Raw genomic sequence first — 14893 nt, 5'->3', positions numbered from 1 at the left:
TTTAGCTTCGGGGTCTTACAGATGTCAACTTCAACAGGGAATTCTTCCAAACGTTTCCAAGGGTTGCTCAATCCGATAACTATATAGATTTACGTGAGGTCTCCAAACACTTCCATCTTCCAGTCGGGGATTATCTGATTGTCCCAACCACCTTTGAGCCCTTCCAAATTGGTGACTTCTGCCTTCGTATCTTCTCAGAAAAGGAGGCAAAATCTCTGTAGGTATCAAAAATTAGCAATCCATAGATGAGTGGTAAATTTCTAAACACGTGCTTGACATGCAACAATTTGTCTTGTGATTAGTGATGGGCAAATTTATTAAATAATAATAAAAAAAAAAAAAATTAACGCCAGCGTCTGTTTTTTTTGGACGCTCGCGAATTTTCCCGCCGTTTTGTGAATTTTGCGGGAAATCCGCGAATTTTTCGGCGAAGCGAAACGCCCCAAATTCGCCCATCACTACTTGTGATTCATACAGAATAGATACGGAATATGGGATGTTATTCCTTTAACTTTCATTTTGCAGAGCAACCCCTGTCTATGAATATGCCAAAATCAGCGCACTTCCCATAACCTCAAGTGTTGCCAAAAGTAAGGAATAGTGATGTGCGAATAAATTCGGCAGGCTAATTGTCATGCGTCTGAATAGTTGCGCAATAAAATTGTCCCACATCAAAATTATTTGGACGCCCGTTGATTTTACTGCATTTGGATAAAAAAGCCACGCGTATAATAATTGTCGCTCAAGTCAAAATTGACGCGCATCAAAATTATTTTGACGCCCATTGACTTAAATGCGTTTCTCTAATTTGTTCGCTGTTTCGGCAATTTTACGGTGAATGTGCAAATTTTTCGGTGAAGTGAAATGGCCCAGATTCACCCATAACTAGTAAGGAATATCTGACTGACTGCCCAATGGTACAGGCATGGGACCTGTTATCCAGAATGCTTCTTTTCTGGATAAGAGATCTTCCTGTAATTTGGATCACCATACTACTAAAAAATCATTTAAACATTAGGTAAACCCATTTGTTTTGCCTCCAATAAGGATTAATTATATCTTCGTTAGGATCAAGTACAAGCTACTGTTTTATTATTACATTAGCTAGTGACAGGTATTGTGAATAGTCGCATGTACTGATCAGTTACAGCTTGGTTCTAGCCCTAAGCATTTCAAAGTGGTGATGCCCAGACAAAAATCTTACACCTAAAGGATGTGCCTTAAAGGAACAGTAACATCAAAAAATGAAAGTGTTTTAAAGTAATAAAAATGTAATGCAATGTTGCCCTGCACTGGTAAAACTGGTGTGTTTGCTTCAGAAAAGTGCTGTGTAGCAATGGGGCAGCCAAAGGAGAACATAATGGTGTTATCTGTTATCCACTATTTAACCTGTACCATATAGACTTTTTTCAATTTCTGCCATTGCTACACAGCAGCGTGTTTATATGAACTATAGTAGTGTTTCTGAAGCAAACACATCAGTTTTACCAGTGCAGGGCAACAGAACTTTATGTTTCATTACTTTAAAACACTTTAACTTTAATTAACACAAGTAGTGTAAATGTATGTGCATTCCAACCATATTTTAATTTATTTCTGTTTTCTGCAGGGAAGTGGGCAATGTAGTGATAGCAAGTCCATACGAGGTAAGGCTCAAAACTGCATGATGTAGTTGCTGAATTACTCCTGTTATCACAGTAGCGAATTCAGTGAAGTTTATATTCTATTCTGTTGAGATCAAAAATAAGGGCAATAAGGTAAAAAAAAACAATGGCAAGTATTTCCCCTGCCACTGCTTTAAATAGACGTTCATTAGAATGCATACAGTAGTCAAGTCACTTATCGGAAAGGTTTGGGGCATTTCAGGGTAAGGTCACGCCTGGAGATTCGGGGAGATTTAGTCATCAGGCGACTATTCGCCTCTTCTTTGGGGCGACTAATCTCCCTGAACTGCTTCCCCTGTCTTCCGCCTGCTAGAATGAGAAATCGCCTGAGGCATGGCACTCACGGCGCTTTGTTTTCCGAAGTCGCCCGAAGTTTTCTCGTTAGGCAACTTCGGGCACCTTCGGAAAACAAATTGCGAGTTCCATGCCGCAGGCGATTCCTCATTCTAGCAGGCGGAAGACAGGGGAAGCAGTTCAGGGAGATTAGTCGCACCAAAGAAGAGGCGATTAGTCGCCGGGCGACTAAATCTCCCCAAATATCCAGGTGTGACCATACCCTTATATGAGATTGTTCTATTATCTGTGCAACTGTTAATTATCCAATGATACTCGCCACTCAAGGCTAGTGTTTCCAGAATATTTTGTCTTTGTGGCCAGCTTTGATTCCAACTCTTGTTTTACTCTGATCTGTTCTTCCCCTTTAAGCCTAAGATTTCTAAGAAGGTGGCTGATGAACTCAAAGATATGTTTGACGATTTTTGCGGAGAGGTAAGAACATCTGCCCTTTATTTTCCCTTAATCAGACGTTATTCTGCCCCCAGCACATTCCTTCTGTCTATATTTGTATTTATACAATTGGATAGAAGTGGCCATATGGTTTTCCCTATGACAGTATAGGGGGTATTGGTTAACATGTGCACAGAATATTTCTTTTTCACATATTCGCACTCTTATTTGACAGGTATCTATAATATTTTTGCATTGTGGATGGTAAGCCCAAAAAGTTTACACAGGGACCATCAACAACAGCAAATTCAACATATGGCGATGAGCTTGTACAGGGAAATACTATAATACTATTTCCACATAGGATTTCCCCTGCATGTGATAACATGAGAGTAACCACATATCTTGCTCTTGGAGATTCTTCTCATCATCGTCATCACATTCATTTTTCTCTTACAGAAGAGAGAACTTGACGCTACAGACCTTCAAAGCATTCTCAATGTGCTCCTTTCAATTCGTAAGTCTCACAACAATAGAAGTGTATTACATTCTAAATGCGCCATTGGGGGAACCTTAGAACAGAAATGTCTTCCCAAAACTAGGTTACAAACACTACCATCTCAGTAATTCATTCATAGGGGCAGAAAAGGCTAACGCTAGCGACTTTTCGGCAGAAATCACATCCGCGGGGACATCGCCAATTCACTAACAGGCGCAGATGACAATACGCTAGCGAAAGAGACCGTCGCTAGCGTTCTTTCGCTCTATCGCCAGGCGACTTTTCGATCAGGTGAATGGTCGTTGCTCCGCAAATTCACTAAAGTGTGGATTTTATTGAACGTTACCTCTTTCGCCAAAGTTGGCTTCGCCACCTCAAACCAGATGAACTTCCTCAATCTACCGTCACATACATCATATCCTGTCTGCCGAAAATGCATTAAAGTTGAATAACTCTGGTGACTTTTTTAAAGCGGGATTGCCTGCAAAAGTCCTAACAAACTTTTTTGGGTTAACATTTTTCCCCAGACATTTGAGGGCCATGGAATATTCATTTACAGTGGGCTCATGTCTATGGCATTATATGAGCTCTTTTGTCTTTATTAAGGTTCCTTGGACATTAGTAATAAAAAGTGGCCACTTCACGCATTTGCACCAACATCTCTAATAAAGACGTCCATACAACTTTAATGTACCAGCCCTATTCAAATTGACCTAAGTGTAAGATCACTAGCGACTTTTCTCTATCTCTAGGCTTAAACGAACGCTAGAGAACTTTTTCTATGAAATACTCGCACTGAAGAAGTATCACTAGTTGCCAGCGTTCAGCGCAAAGGACGCATTTTAGTGAATTAGCGTAGTGGTAACAAATTTGCGCCTGGTGAAGTAGTGCGAGGTATGTGAAGCGGTCGCTGGTGACAATTTGCCCCTTTAGTAAATCTGCCCCATAGTTCCAGGAATATTGAGGAAAGTAAATGAGTGGTCACCCCAATGTCATCCTTCATGGTCCTCAGCCTGGGCTTCCACATGAATCTAGAACACATAGGAATATGGATATAATTCAGCAATTACCAAACACCTAGGAATGTTCTCCATGTTAATCACTTTGTAGACTAGTTACTTTGCCAAACAAGTTCTTGCAGTGGTGGTTAGGCAAATAGTGAGGCAACCCATCCTTAACCCTTTATGTCTTTACCTCTACCCCCCATGCAATTATCTAGTAAGGTTCAAATGTCATTCTCAGAGTCCTGTAACTGCCACTCATCTTAGCTGACCTAATTTGATGCCCAATGCACATGGCCAACAATAAGCGGCACATCGGGAGGGACACTTCTTTCTTCAGCAATAAAAACAATTGTGAGCAACATCGATTTTACGATACATTGAACCCACCCCGTCAGCCATTGGGGCATAATTTTCAAAGTGAAATTCTGCCACTCTTCATTTCTATTGGATTTTTGAGGGGACAGTACTAAATGGGTGAAAGTGAAGGTGAGAGGTCACCCTTTGATAAATATGCTTTTAAAAATTCCATAAAAATACATACTCTGACAGACTGTGACGAGCTTTAATTTCGCTGTTTAATAAATATGCCCCAAAGTGTCCATGCTATTGGTTCCCCACAGCCAGGCTTGGAAAGCACAGAGTTCTTGTATCCATAAATAATCCAACTTAGTGAGCAGTCCCTAGACTGGAGACTCCTAAATGAATTGGGGCTTGAGGGAAAAATTAGTGGAAAACCTTCTTCAATGAGTTAGGAAATGTATTTATAACTTCAACTGACTTGTATTGGGGCAATGGTTTGAGTGTCTCAATTTTTAATTAAGACAAATTAGCCCCATCGGCTTTTTGGGAATCACTTGCATTTGCTTATAGGGTTCTAGTTGCCCAGAAACTTCACATGTAGCTGACAAGCATCTACACAAGAAATGGGGATGCTTTCAGGGACCACATTTTGAAGTACTCAAGCAACTACAAATATCCCTTGTGCCACAGACCTGAAAGCTGGATTCGGTAGCTCATTAGCTGGTATCATTTATACTATCTATGACCAATCTTTCTTGCCCAGGGTCGGACTTAAGATCGGAGAAATTTACACTGAGCACATGCAGGGAGATAATCAGCCTTCAGGATGTATCCTTTATAGTTTGATGGAATTTTCATGTTCTACAAACAGCTTTAAGGATATTAGGGTTGCTAGATTCTGGTAAGTGAGGTGTAAATTTCTATAGATGGCTAGACACAAAGTAATGGAACAGTAGTTGGAATGTTTTATATTATTTAGCATTAAGGGGCACATTTACTAAGCTCGAGTGAAGGATTCGAAGTAAAAAAACGTTGAATTTTTAAGTTTTGTTTTGGGTACTTCGACCATCGAATAGGCTACTACAACCTTTGACTACGACTTCGACTACAATTCAAACTAAATATCATTTGACTATTCAACCATTCGATAGTTGAAGTACTGTCTCTTTAAAAAAAACTTCGACTACATACTTCGTTAGTTTAAACCTACCGAGCTACAATGTTAGCCTATGGGGACCTTCCCCATTACTTTTCTAAGGGTTTTTTGATCGAAGGAAAATCGTTCAATCGATGGATTAAAATCGTTCGATTAGAAGGATTTAATCGTTCGATCGAAAGATTTTTCCTTCGATTGATCAATCGTAGTATTTGCGGTAAATCCTTCGACTTCGATATTCGAAGTCGAAGGATTTTACTTGGAGGGTCGAATTCAAGGGTTAATTAACTCTCGATATTCGACCCTTAGTAAATGTGCCCCTAATTTACTGAGCTTGAAAAAATATTATCTAAACAAAATTAAATCCAATAAACCCAATTTTTCAGTGGGGTCCTTGTAGGAAGCATAATTAATGTAGACAAAAACACATTGTTGGTATGGGATCTATTCTTTCTAAATGCTTGGGACTCCTGGCGAATTTCCACGTATCGCTGCCCCCGAAAACTGCATCGGAAATTCGCCGATGAAAAATCCACTGCAACAACAAAAAAATTGACGAGCGTCAACATTATTTGGACACCCATTGACTTTTATGCATTTGGACAAAATAGTCATGAGTATAAAAATTGTCGCGTATGTCAAAAATTCATGTGCGTCAGAATTATTTTGACACCCATTGACTTGATTTTCGCCATTTCGCTAATTTTTCCGCCGTTTCACGAATTATTCCACGAATTATTCCACGAAGCAAACTGGGACAGATTCGTCCATCATTATTTAGAAAGAATAGATACCATGCCTACAATGTATTTTTGTCTACTCTACATTAATTATGTGTCCTACAAGGCAGCACTTTTCCAAGGTAAACAATGACTGCCTATCAAATACCTATTTATGTAGAAGTACAATGGTTATTTATTTAACGAATCTGATCTGTAGAACTTGAGGATACAAATGTTCTAGCAAATAAATAGATATTTAGCATTTAGCATTAGCATATCAGATCCTGCCAAACTATCCTTGACTCACACAAGATGGATGGAACAGAAACACTAGACCTTCAGGAGTTCCGAGTTCTCTGGATGAAGATACAGAAATACATGGTAATTATATTACTTGCACCCCTCCCTTGACTTCTTTACTTACTAAAAGGTTTCTTTTACCCATGATTATATACTTGAGGGACAAAGAGCCACACAGTCCTTTTGGTTATCCACATACACAGACAGTTGTTAGACTAACAGCTCTTCCACCCTAGTTAAGGACAAGGAAAGGCAAAAAAATAAAATCCCATTTTTACTTTCTTTAATGAAAAAGAAACGTATCTCCAATATACTTTGATTAAAAAATAAGTACCGTTTTTATAAGAAACCTGACTGTATGCAGTGAAATTCTCCCTTCATTTACTGCTGTGGATAGGAATTGTCAGACGGTCCCTAACTGCTCTGCAGGGAAACAATCATACTTATGAACAGCAGGGGGAGCCCCCGCCTTACTTCCCAGCCATGCAGAACTCAAGTAGCTTTGTTTATGACAATCCCTAAGCAGCCCAGACCACACTGAGCATGTGCACAGTCTTAGTCTTGCAAAGATGTTTAACAAAGTTACAAGATGGTGACCCCTGTAGCCAACTTTGAAAGCATAAATTATTTGTTTGATTAGACTTGTGGTGCAGTAAGTTCATGTTTATATTTATATACAAAATACAGCATTTCTAGCCTTATTCTATTTTAGACTTTCCTTGTCCTTTAATAACCACAGATATCCCCTACCCAAATAAAATTGAATCCCCCAGTAACCAACAATATCTCATCTGTATCAGGCAATCTTTTCAAAAGTGGACTCAGATCGTTCTGGAACCATGGACGCTTATGAACTAAGAACAGCTTTGCAACAAGCAGGTGAGTCTGATACTCGTTTCAGGAACTGCTCATAACTGAAGCCATTTTCATGATTTATGCTCAGGCCCGGATTTTGGGCTGCGGCGCACCCCAAGGCCACTGGGTCCTAGTGCTGGCCCCCGCGCTTGTAACGCCCCTGCGCGCAACTGTGCACATGTGTCGGAGCACTAGGGGTGATGCTTACAGGAGTACACGTCCCCAGTGCTCCCTTGGATTGCAGCTGCCGCCGCTAAAATCGTGCTGCCTTAGGCCTCACCACAAATCCGGGCCTGTCTATGCCTCTTACGTGTGCTATTCCAGTGACTAGGGTTGCCACCTTTTTGAATGGTTTTACCAGCCGGTGGGGGGGGCGGGAACAAAAGGGGCGTAGCCACATACAGTGATGCAAAAAGGAGCGGAGCCACACCGCAAGACAGCCAGAAGGCCGAAATAAAGTTAAGTTGTGAGTGAACTACATTGCCGGTAAATTTGTAATATTGGCCCCGTCCTTGGCAGGTGTTTTACCGGCTAGGCCGGTAGAATTCCGGCCGGGTGGCAACCCTAGTTGCAACCCTTCCAGTGACCCACTTACCATGTGCAGATTAACACATTCATTATTTTCTCAGTAATACATATCTGCAAATTACCCTATTTTTGAGTAGCAAAAATGTTATCTGGCCACTTTTTTTTGTTTTGTCCGAGTCAAAACTGGACAGGTGGCAACCCTAGCTGTGATGGTAGGTTTTATTAATGCCTTTAAGAATGGCTTGGATGATTCCCCCTAGGTGAGAGACCTGGGGTACTTTAAGGGTCAGGGCACACAGGCAGAATCGGGGAGATTAGTAGCCTGGTGACAAATGTCCTCTTCTTCGTGGGCAACTAATCTCCCCGAACTGCCTCCTCTGCCTTCCCGCCAGCTAAAATGTAAATCACCGGCGGGATGGCACTAGGAGTGATTTGTTTTCCGAAGCCGCCCAAAGTTGCCTGATGAGGAAACTTCGGGCGACTTCAGAAAACGAATCGTTCTGAGTGCCATCCTGCCGGCGATTTACATTCTAGCTGGCGGGAAGAGAGGGGAAGGCAATTGTGGGAGATCAGTCACCCAGAAGAAGAGGAGATTTGTCCCCAGATCTGCCTGTGTGCCTCTTTAGGGCTCTTGCACTTATGCCTATAGGGTCCTAATTGAGTCACTACGGAGACAAGAGAGAATTTTCATGCACTGACACTCCTTATTCAACCCACAAACCATTGGGTGACATGAAAAATTGTATGGGTGTTATAAATGATTGGTTCTGCACTAATAGCAATTATAATGATAAAAAAACACTATCTACCACCTTAAAAACCCCTGTTTTTATGTACCTCAAAGCTGAGGGTCTAAACAGGAGGATGCAAAGTCCACATAATTCATTCGTTTAATTTAAGGTCATGACATATATTTCATGGTGACAAACATTTTACCAGCATAAAAGACAGTGCATGAATTGTGTTTTTATTAAATGCAGTTGATTTCACAAATATTTCTGTTCACAAACAAAACGACCCAGCTGTTTATTTCTTTGTGCAGCCTCTGTCTAAATGCCTTTGGTTCAGAAAGAGGAGACTGTATGCATTTATTTAAAAAAAAACACACACACAAATCCACATCTTAATTTACAGACTGTAATTTTAATTGTTTTTATTTTCAAAGGTTTTACCCTGAATAATAAGATCCAGCAATGCATTGTCCAACGTTACGCTTCTAATGACCTGGCTATTAACTTAGATGGTTTCATTGCTTGTATTATGCGCCTGGAGACCTTGTTCAGTAAGTATCTCTTAAGCTGGCCATAGATCAGATCGTACAAATCGAGGATTCATATGAATTTCGGAACGTGTGTGGAGAGTCACAACATTTTTCGTCCGGCGGAGATCGGTCGTTTGGTCGATCGGACAGGTTAGAAAATTTCTGTCGGCTGCCAATAATATCTCTGCGTGTATTGCCGATCGTACGATTTTCAGAGGGAGACTGTCACCAGCTTTGGTTGGACATAACTTTCGTACGATTGCTGTCAGGGGCAGAACATCGGCTGATCTGTTCTTTTGTACTTTATTTGATCTGAATGGTTAGTGGCAGGTTGGGAGATGGGGAAGTCCGATCGTATGATGATTCGTACGATCGGATCTTTGCGTCTGTGGCCAACTTAACAAAGCCCTATCCTTGTGAACTAAGGTCATAGGAGTTATCCAATAAAGAGGTATCAATACAGGTCAGTAGAATGCTGGTGCCACTAAAAGTCAGTAAAAGGGTGGGTACAACTAAAAGTCAGTAGAATTGTGGTACCACTAAAGGTCAGTAGAATGGTGGGTACCACTAAGGGTCAGTAGAATGGTGGGTACCACTTCAGGTCAGTTAAATGGTGGGTACCACTAAAGGCAAGTATAATGGTGGGTACTAATGCCAGTAGAATGGTGGCTACTATTAAAGATCAGTAGAATGGTGGGTACCACTTTAGGTCAGTTAAATGGTGGGTACCACTAAAGGTAAGTATAATGCCGGTGCCACTAAAAGTCAGTAAAGTGGTGAGTACCACTAAAAGTCAGTAGTATTGTAGTACCACTATTGGTCAGTAGAATGGTGGGTACCACTAAAGGTCAGTCAAATGTTGGAACCAGGGCCGAGCTTTCCCGTCAGAGCGCCCTAGGCTGCCGGCAGGATTCCGCTGCCCGTGTGCACGCACGTACGTGCGCTCAGAACTATTCGTGAAGGCACGTGTTTGGAAGTGTGCTCTAGCAACAGTGTGCATGCGCTAGAGTGCACACACAGCATATCAAGGCAAGTAACGAAGGGGAATGGCATGGGAGGGAGGAAATGCTAGAGGGGAGGAGAGGAGAGAGATGGGGGCGAGAGCAGCAGGGGAGGAAGGTGCCTGAACTAGCGGGTAGGCAGAAAATGTTTGAGAAGGTACCTGCCCAGCGCCCCCACATCTTTGCGCCCTAGGCAGGTGCCTCTTCTGCCTACCCCTAGTTCCGGCCCTGGGGGGTACCATTAAAGGTCAGTAGAATGGTGGTACCACTAAATGTCAGTAGAATGGTGGGTATCACTAAAGGTTAGTAGAATAGTGGTACCATTAAAGGTCAGTAGAATAGTGGGTACCACTAAAGGTCAGAAGAATGGTGCAGAGCCGGGCCAGGCGCCCTAGGCCACAAACACAAGTGCAAACCGATGCGCAAGTATGCAGTCCAGAGAGAAGACCGGACCAGAAATAGGAGCCAGAGAATGTATGTGCTTGGCGCCCCTCATCTTTGCGCCCTAGGCATGTGCCTACTCTGCCTACCCCTAGTTCAGCCCTGCAATGGTGGTACCACTAAAGGTCAGTAGAATGGTGGTGCCAATAAAAGTCAGTAAAATGGAGGGTGCCACTAAAGGTCAGTAGAATGTTGGCACCACTAAATATCAGTAGAACAGAGGGTACCACTAAAAGTCAGTAGAATTGTGGTACCACTAAAGATCAGTAGAACAGTGGGTACCACTAAAGATCAGTAGAATAGTGGGAACTAATAAAGGTCAGTAGAATGGTGGGTACCACTAAACGTCAGTAGAATGTTGGGTGCCACTAAAGATCAGTAGAATGGTCTGTGGCACTTAAGGTCAGTTGAAGGGCTAAAATGTTAAAGTTTGGGGCAGATCAGGTGTTACCACCTTGCTTTAATCTTTTCTGAAATGCAATAAAGTAATGCCAAAATAAAACTTTTAATATAGAGCCATTACACCGTGCCTGCCCCTGACTGGGTCACATTATGAGCTTGGCACTATACACTGTATATTAGCACTGTATTCTGTATATAAAACTGAATGGGGTATTTTTTTCTCTACAGAAATGTTCGAGATATTGGACAAGAGTCAAAGAGGGGTCGTTGAGCTGAATTTGCACGAGGTATGATGTTACCATAGGAATATTTTATTGACTTATAGGGGCAAATTCACTAAGGCGCGAAGCGCCGAACGCTAGCGTTAATTCGCTAGCGTTTGGCATTTTCGCTACTGCGCAAATTCACTAACGAACGCTGGCGTAGTTTCGCTAGTGTTACTTCGCAACCTTACGCCAGGCGAATCTTCGCTAGCGACGAAACTACGCAAATTCACTAACTTGCGCCGTGTACTGAACGCTACCTTTTACGCTAGACTTCCTTCGCCACCTCAGACCTGGCGAAGCGCAATAGAGTAGATAGGGATTGTTTAAAAAAAAGTAAATTTTTTTTCTAAGTCCCAAAAAACGCTGGCGTGTTTTCTACATTATGGGTGATAGGCTGAAAAAGATCGAGATTTTTTTGGGGCTCCCCTTCCTCCCCCTACATTTCCTGACTCATGGCAACTTACCTAGACAGTGGGCACATGTGTAGGGCAAAATAAAATTTTTATTTGCTGATTTGAAGGTTTTCTAGGCATTTGTAGTGCAGATACGTGTTCCTCCATTGAAATTTGAATTTCATGCCGTATGCAAATTAGCCTTCGCTAGCGCAACTTCGATTTATATAGCGAATCAACGCTAGCGCAACTTCGCAACCTTACGCTACCCCTGTGCGCAACTTCGGATTTTAGTGAATTTGCGGAGCCCTGGCGAAACTACGCCTGGCGAAGTGTGGCGAAGTGCGGCGAAGTTGCGCCTGGCGCAACTTCGCATCTTAGTGAATTTGCCCCATAGGCTTTTGTATATTTCTAATGACATTATTCACTAGGAATACACCAAGTTCACTAAAAAACATTTGGCTGATACTGAACTGAATAAGAACCCCTATCTTCCAAAATTTGTTGTCCCCTTTAGTTGGCTCATACTTTAAAGTCACATTACAATAAGGATTCAGATCCCTTCAAGTAGAAGTTTTGCCGAAAGTGCTATTGTCTGTTAAAGGGATACTGTCATGGGAAAAAACATTGTTTCAAAACGCATCAGTTAATAGTGCTGCTCCAGCAGAATTCTGCACTGAAATCCATTTCTCAAAAGAGCAAACAGATTTTTTTATATTCAATTTTGAAATCTGACATGGGGCTAGACATATTGTCAATTTCCCAGCTGCCCCAAGTCATGTGACTTGTGCTCTGATAAACTTCAATCACTCTTTACTGCTGTACTGCAAGTTGGAGTGATATTACCCCCTCCCTTCCCCCCCCCCAGCAGCCAAACAAAAGAACAATGGGAAGGTAACCAGATATCAGCTCCCTAACACAAGATAACAGCTGCCTGGTAGATCTAAGAACAACACTCAATAGTAAAAACCCATGTCCCACTGAGACACATTCAGTTACATTGAGAAGGAAAAACAGCAGCCTGCCAGAAAGCATTTCTCATTGTAGTAATAGACGGCACCAATCTTTGATTTGTTGTCTTAAAATGCCTTTATTGGGACATAGGCTCTGACCCCAAACACCCGGCAACGTTTCAGACCTTTCACGGTCTTTTCTCAAGTAAATTGTGAAACAGAAAGCATTTCTCTCCTAAAGTGCAGGCACAAGTCACATGACCTGGGGCAGCTGGGAAATTGACAATATGTCTAGCCCCATGTCAGATTTCAAAATTGAATATAAAAAAAATCTGATTGCTCTTTTGAGAAATGGATTTCAGTGCAGAATTCTGCTGGAGCAGCACTATTAACTGATGCGTTTTGAAAAAAACGTTTTCCGATGACAGGATCCCTTTAAGGTGGTAAGGCACATTCTTTCTTATCCCTCCCCATAGTCTTGCTGTTGTGTTGTAATTAGGGATGCGCTGAGTCCACTATTTTGGATTCGGCAGAAACCACGAATCCTTCGTACAAGATTCGGCCGAATACTGATCCGAATCCATATATGCATATGCAAATTAGGGATGGGAAGGGGAAACATTTTTTACTTACTTGTTTTGTGACAAAACGTTACGCAATTTCCTCCCCGCCCCTAATTTGCATATGCGAATTAGGATTTGGATTCGGTTCAGACAGGCAGAAGGATAAGCCCAAATCTGAATCCTGCTGAAGACTTGGGCCAATAAACCTGAAAGTGGTCATTAATGGAATACTAAAGGCATAACATTAATTAGCAGGGACAGCTACCTGAGTCCTATTTAAGTCCTTTTTAAGGCAATAAAGAAGATTTTCTAGATTTGTTTTAAAACATTTTCTCCCATTTTGTCTCCCTAGTGGCTCTGTGCAACATTGATCTGATCTGGAACATTATGCTGTCGTTTTACTGTTCATCTGGAGCCGTATCCCTTTTTTCAAATGTAAATGTAACTAAACAGTGGGTGCTTGTTGGCATTTAATGCCTGAGAACCCCCACCCGGGAGCAGGATCACTAGTAAAGAGAGGACAATTGCACTCACTTGCACTATAACAGCAACATTCTGCTATTAGAATTACCATGGACTGCTTTTTGCCCACTTTTGCCCAAATGAATCGGAGGCTGAAGTAATGATATTGGGTGCACCTCCACCCATTCACAAATGTCAGATAAGAATAGGCCCCTTGAACCATAGTCTTAAAGGGATCCTGTCATGGGAAAACATGTTTTTTTTCAAAACGCATCAGTTAATAGTGCTGCTCCAGCAGAATTCTGCACTGAAATCCATTTCTCAAAAGAGCAAAGAGATTTTTTTATATTCAATTTTGAAATCTGACATGGGGCTAGACATATTGTCAATTTCCCAGCTGCCCCTGGTCATGAGACTTGTGCCTGCACTTTATTAGGAGAGAAATGCTTTCTGGCAGGCTGCTGTGATTGAAGTTTATCAGAGCACAAGTCACATGACTTGGGGCAGCTGGGAAATTGACAATATGTCTAGCCCCATGTCAGATTTCAAAATTGAATATAAAAAAATTTGTTTGCTCTTTTGAGAAATGGATTTCAGTGCAGAATTCTGCTGGAGCAGCACTATTAACTGATTCATTTTGAAAAAAATGTTTCTCCCATGACAGTATCCCTTTAATATCGCTATGGTATTACATGTAATGATTAAACCAAGGATGAAATACTATTCTTATCCATTGTTATCAGAGTGCTAATGTTCCATCCATAGAACTGTGCTGTGTAACCCCTAGTTTTCTCAAGGCAGCCTGCCTTAACCTTCCATTGTATTAAATGCCGACATGCAGGTCCGGATTTGTGGAAAGGCCCGGGCCTAGGGGGGCAGGATTTTAGGGGGCGGCAAACTACCCAACCACACCCACATTGGTTAAAAAACTCTGGGTAAATGCAGGAGATACGATCATTTTTTAAATTTCCCGTGCGCCAATACTCATTGCTCCGGTCCCGATGATGAAAATTTGCATGAAAAAGGGGAGGTGACAGGGGCGACAAACGACAGTGGACCTAGGGGCTCCCGCTATGTAAATCTGGCCCTGCCGTCATGTACCAACTCTCCGTAGAAAATACACAAATGCATATGGCACATTGCAACTTTTTGATGTGCTGGCCATACTACTTGGTTTAAACTGTAAACCTGATGTTTGCTGCTATTATAATATAAATTTAATATGTTTAAAACGTCGGTTATACATACCATGTAACAATATAACACTATTTTCATGTCAAGACCCCTGGTGCTGTTTTTTGTTCTATTATATATATATCTATATCTATATATATATATATATATATATATATAGATAGATAGATAGATATATATATACTGCTTTGTCTCACTATATTT

At 41.5% G+C, this 14893-nt stretch overlaps 1 protein-coding gene across 1 annotated transcript in view; it reads left to right on the top strand.

Moving 5' to 3' along the window:
- The window catches only part of capn8.2.L (calpain 8 gene 2 L homeolog), a 29139-nt gene extending 15326 nt beyond the window's left edge, over nt 1-13813 (top strand). Inside the window, exons 12-21 of the mRNA XM_018262643.2 lie at nt 6-217; nt 1610-1646; nt 2370-2432; nt 2850-2907; nt 4957-5021; nt 6384-6452; nt 7172-7250; nt 8920-9036; nt 11088-11146; nt 13386-13813. Coding sequence (XP_018118132.1) covers nt 6-217; nt 1610-1646; nt 2370-2432; nt 2850-2907; nt 4957-5021; nt 6384-6452; nt 7172-7250; nt 8920-9036; nt 11088-11146; nt 13386-13409 — 783 coding nt within the window. The 3' untranslated portion in view covers nt 13410-13813. The remainder of the gene's footprint in view (nt 1-5; nt 218-1609; nt 1647-2369; nt 2433-2849; nt 2908-4956; nt 5022-6383; nt 6453-7171; nt 7251-8919; nt 9037-11087; nt 11147-13385) is intronic.
- The last annotated feature ends 1080 nt before the right edge of the window (nt 13814-14893 follow it).

The sequence above is a fragment of the Xenopus laevis genome, chromosome 5L (assembly GCF_017654675.1).
Source record: "Xenopus laevis strain J_2021 chromosome 5L, Xenopus_laevis_v10.1, whole genome shotgun sequence".
Lineage (NCBI taxonomy): Eukaryota > Metazoa > Chordata > Amphibia > Anura > Pipidae > Xenopus > Xenopus laevis.
The sequence above is the reverse complement of the archived record's forward strand: the minus strand, read 5'-3'. Positions and strand labels throughout refer to the sequence as shown.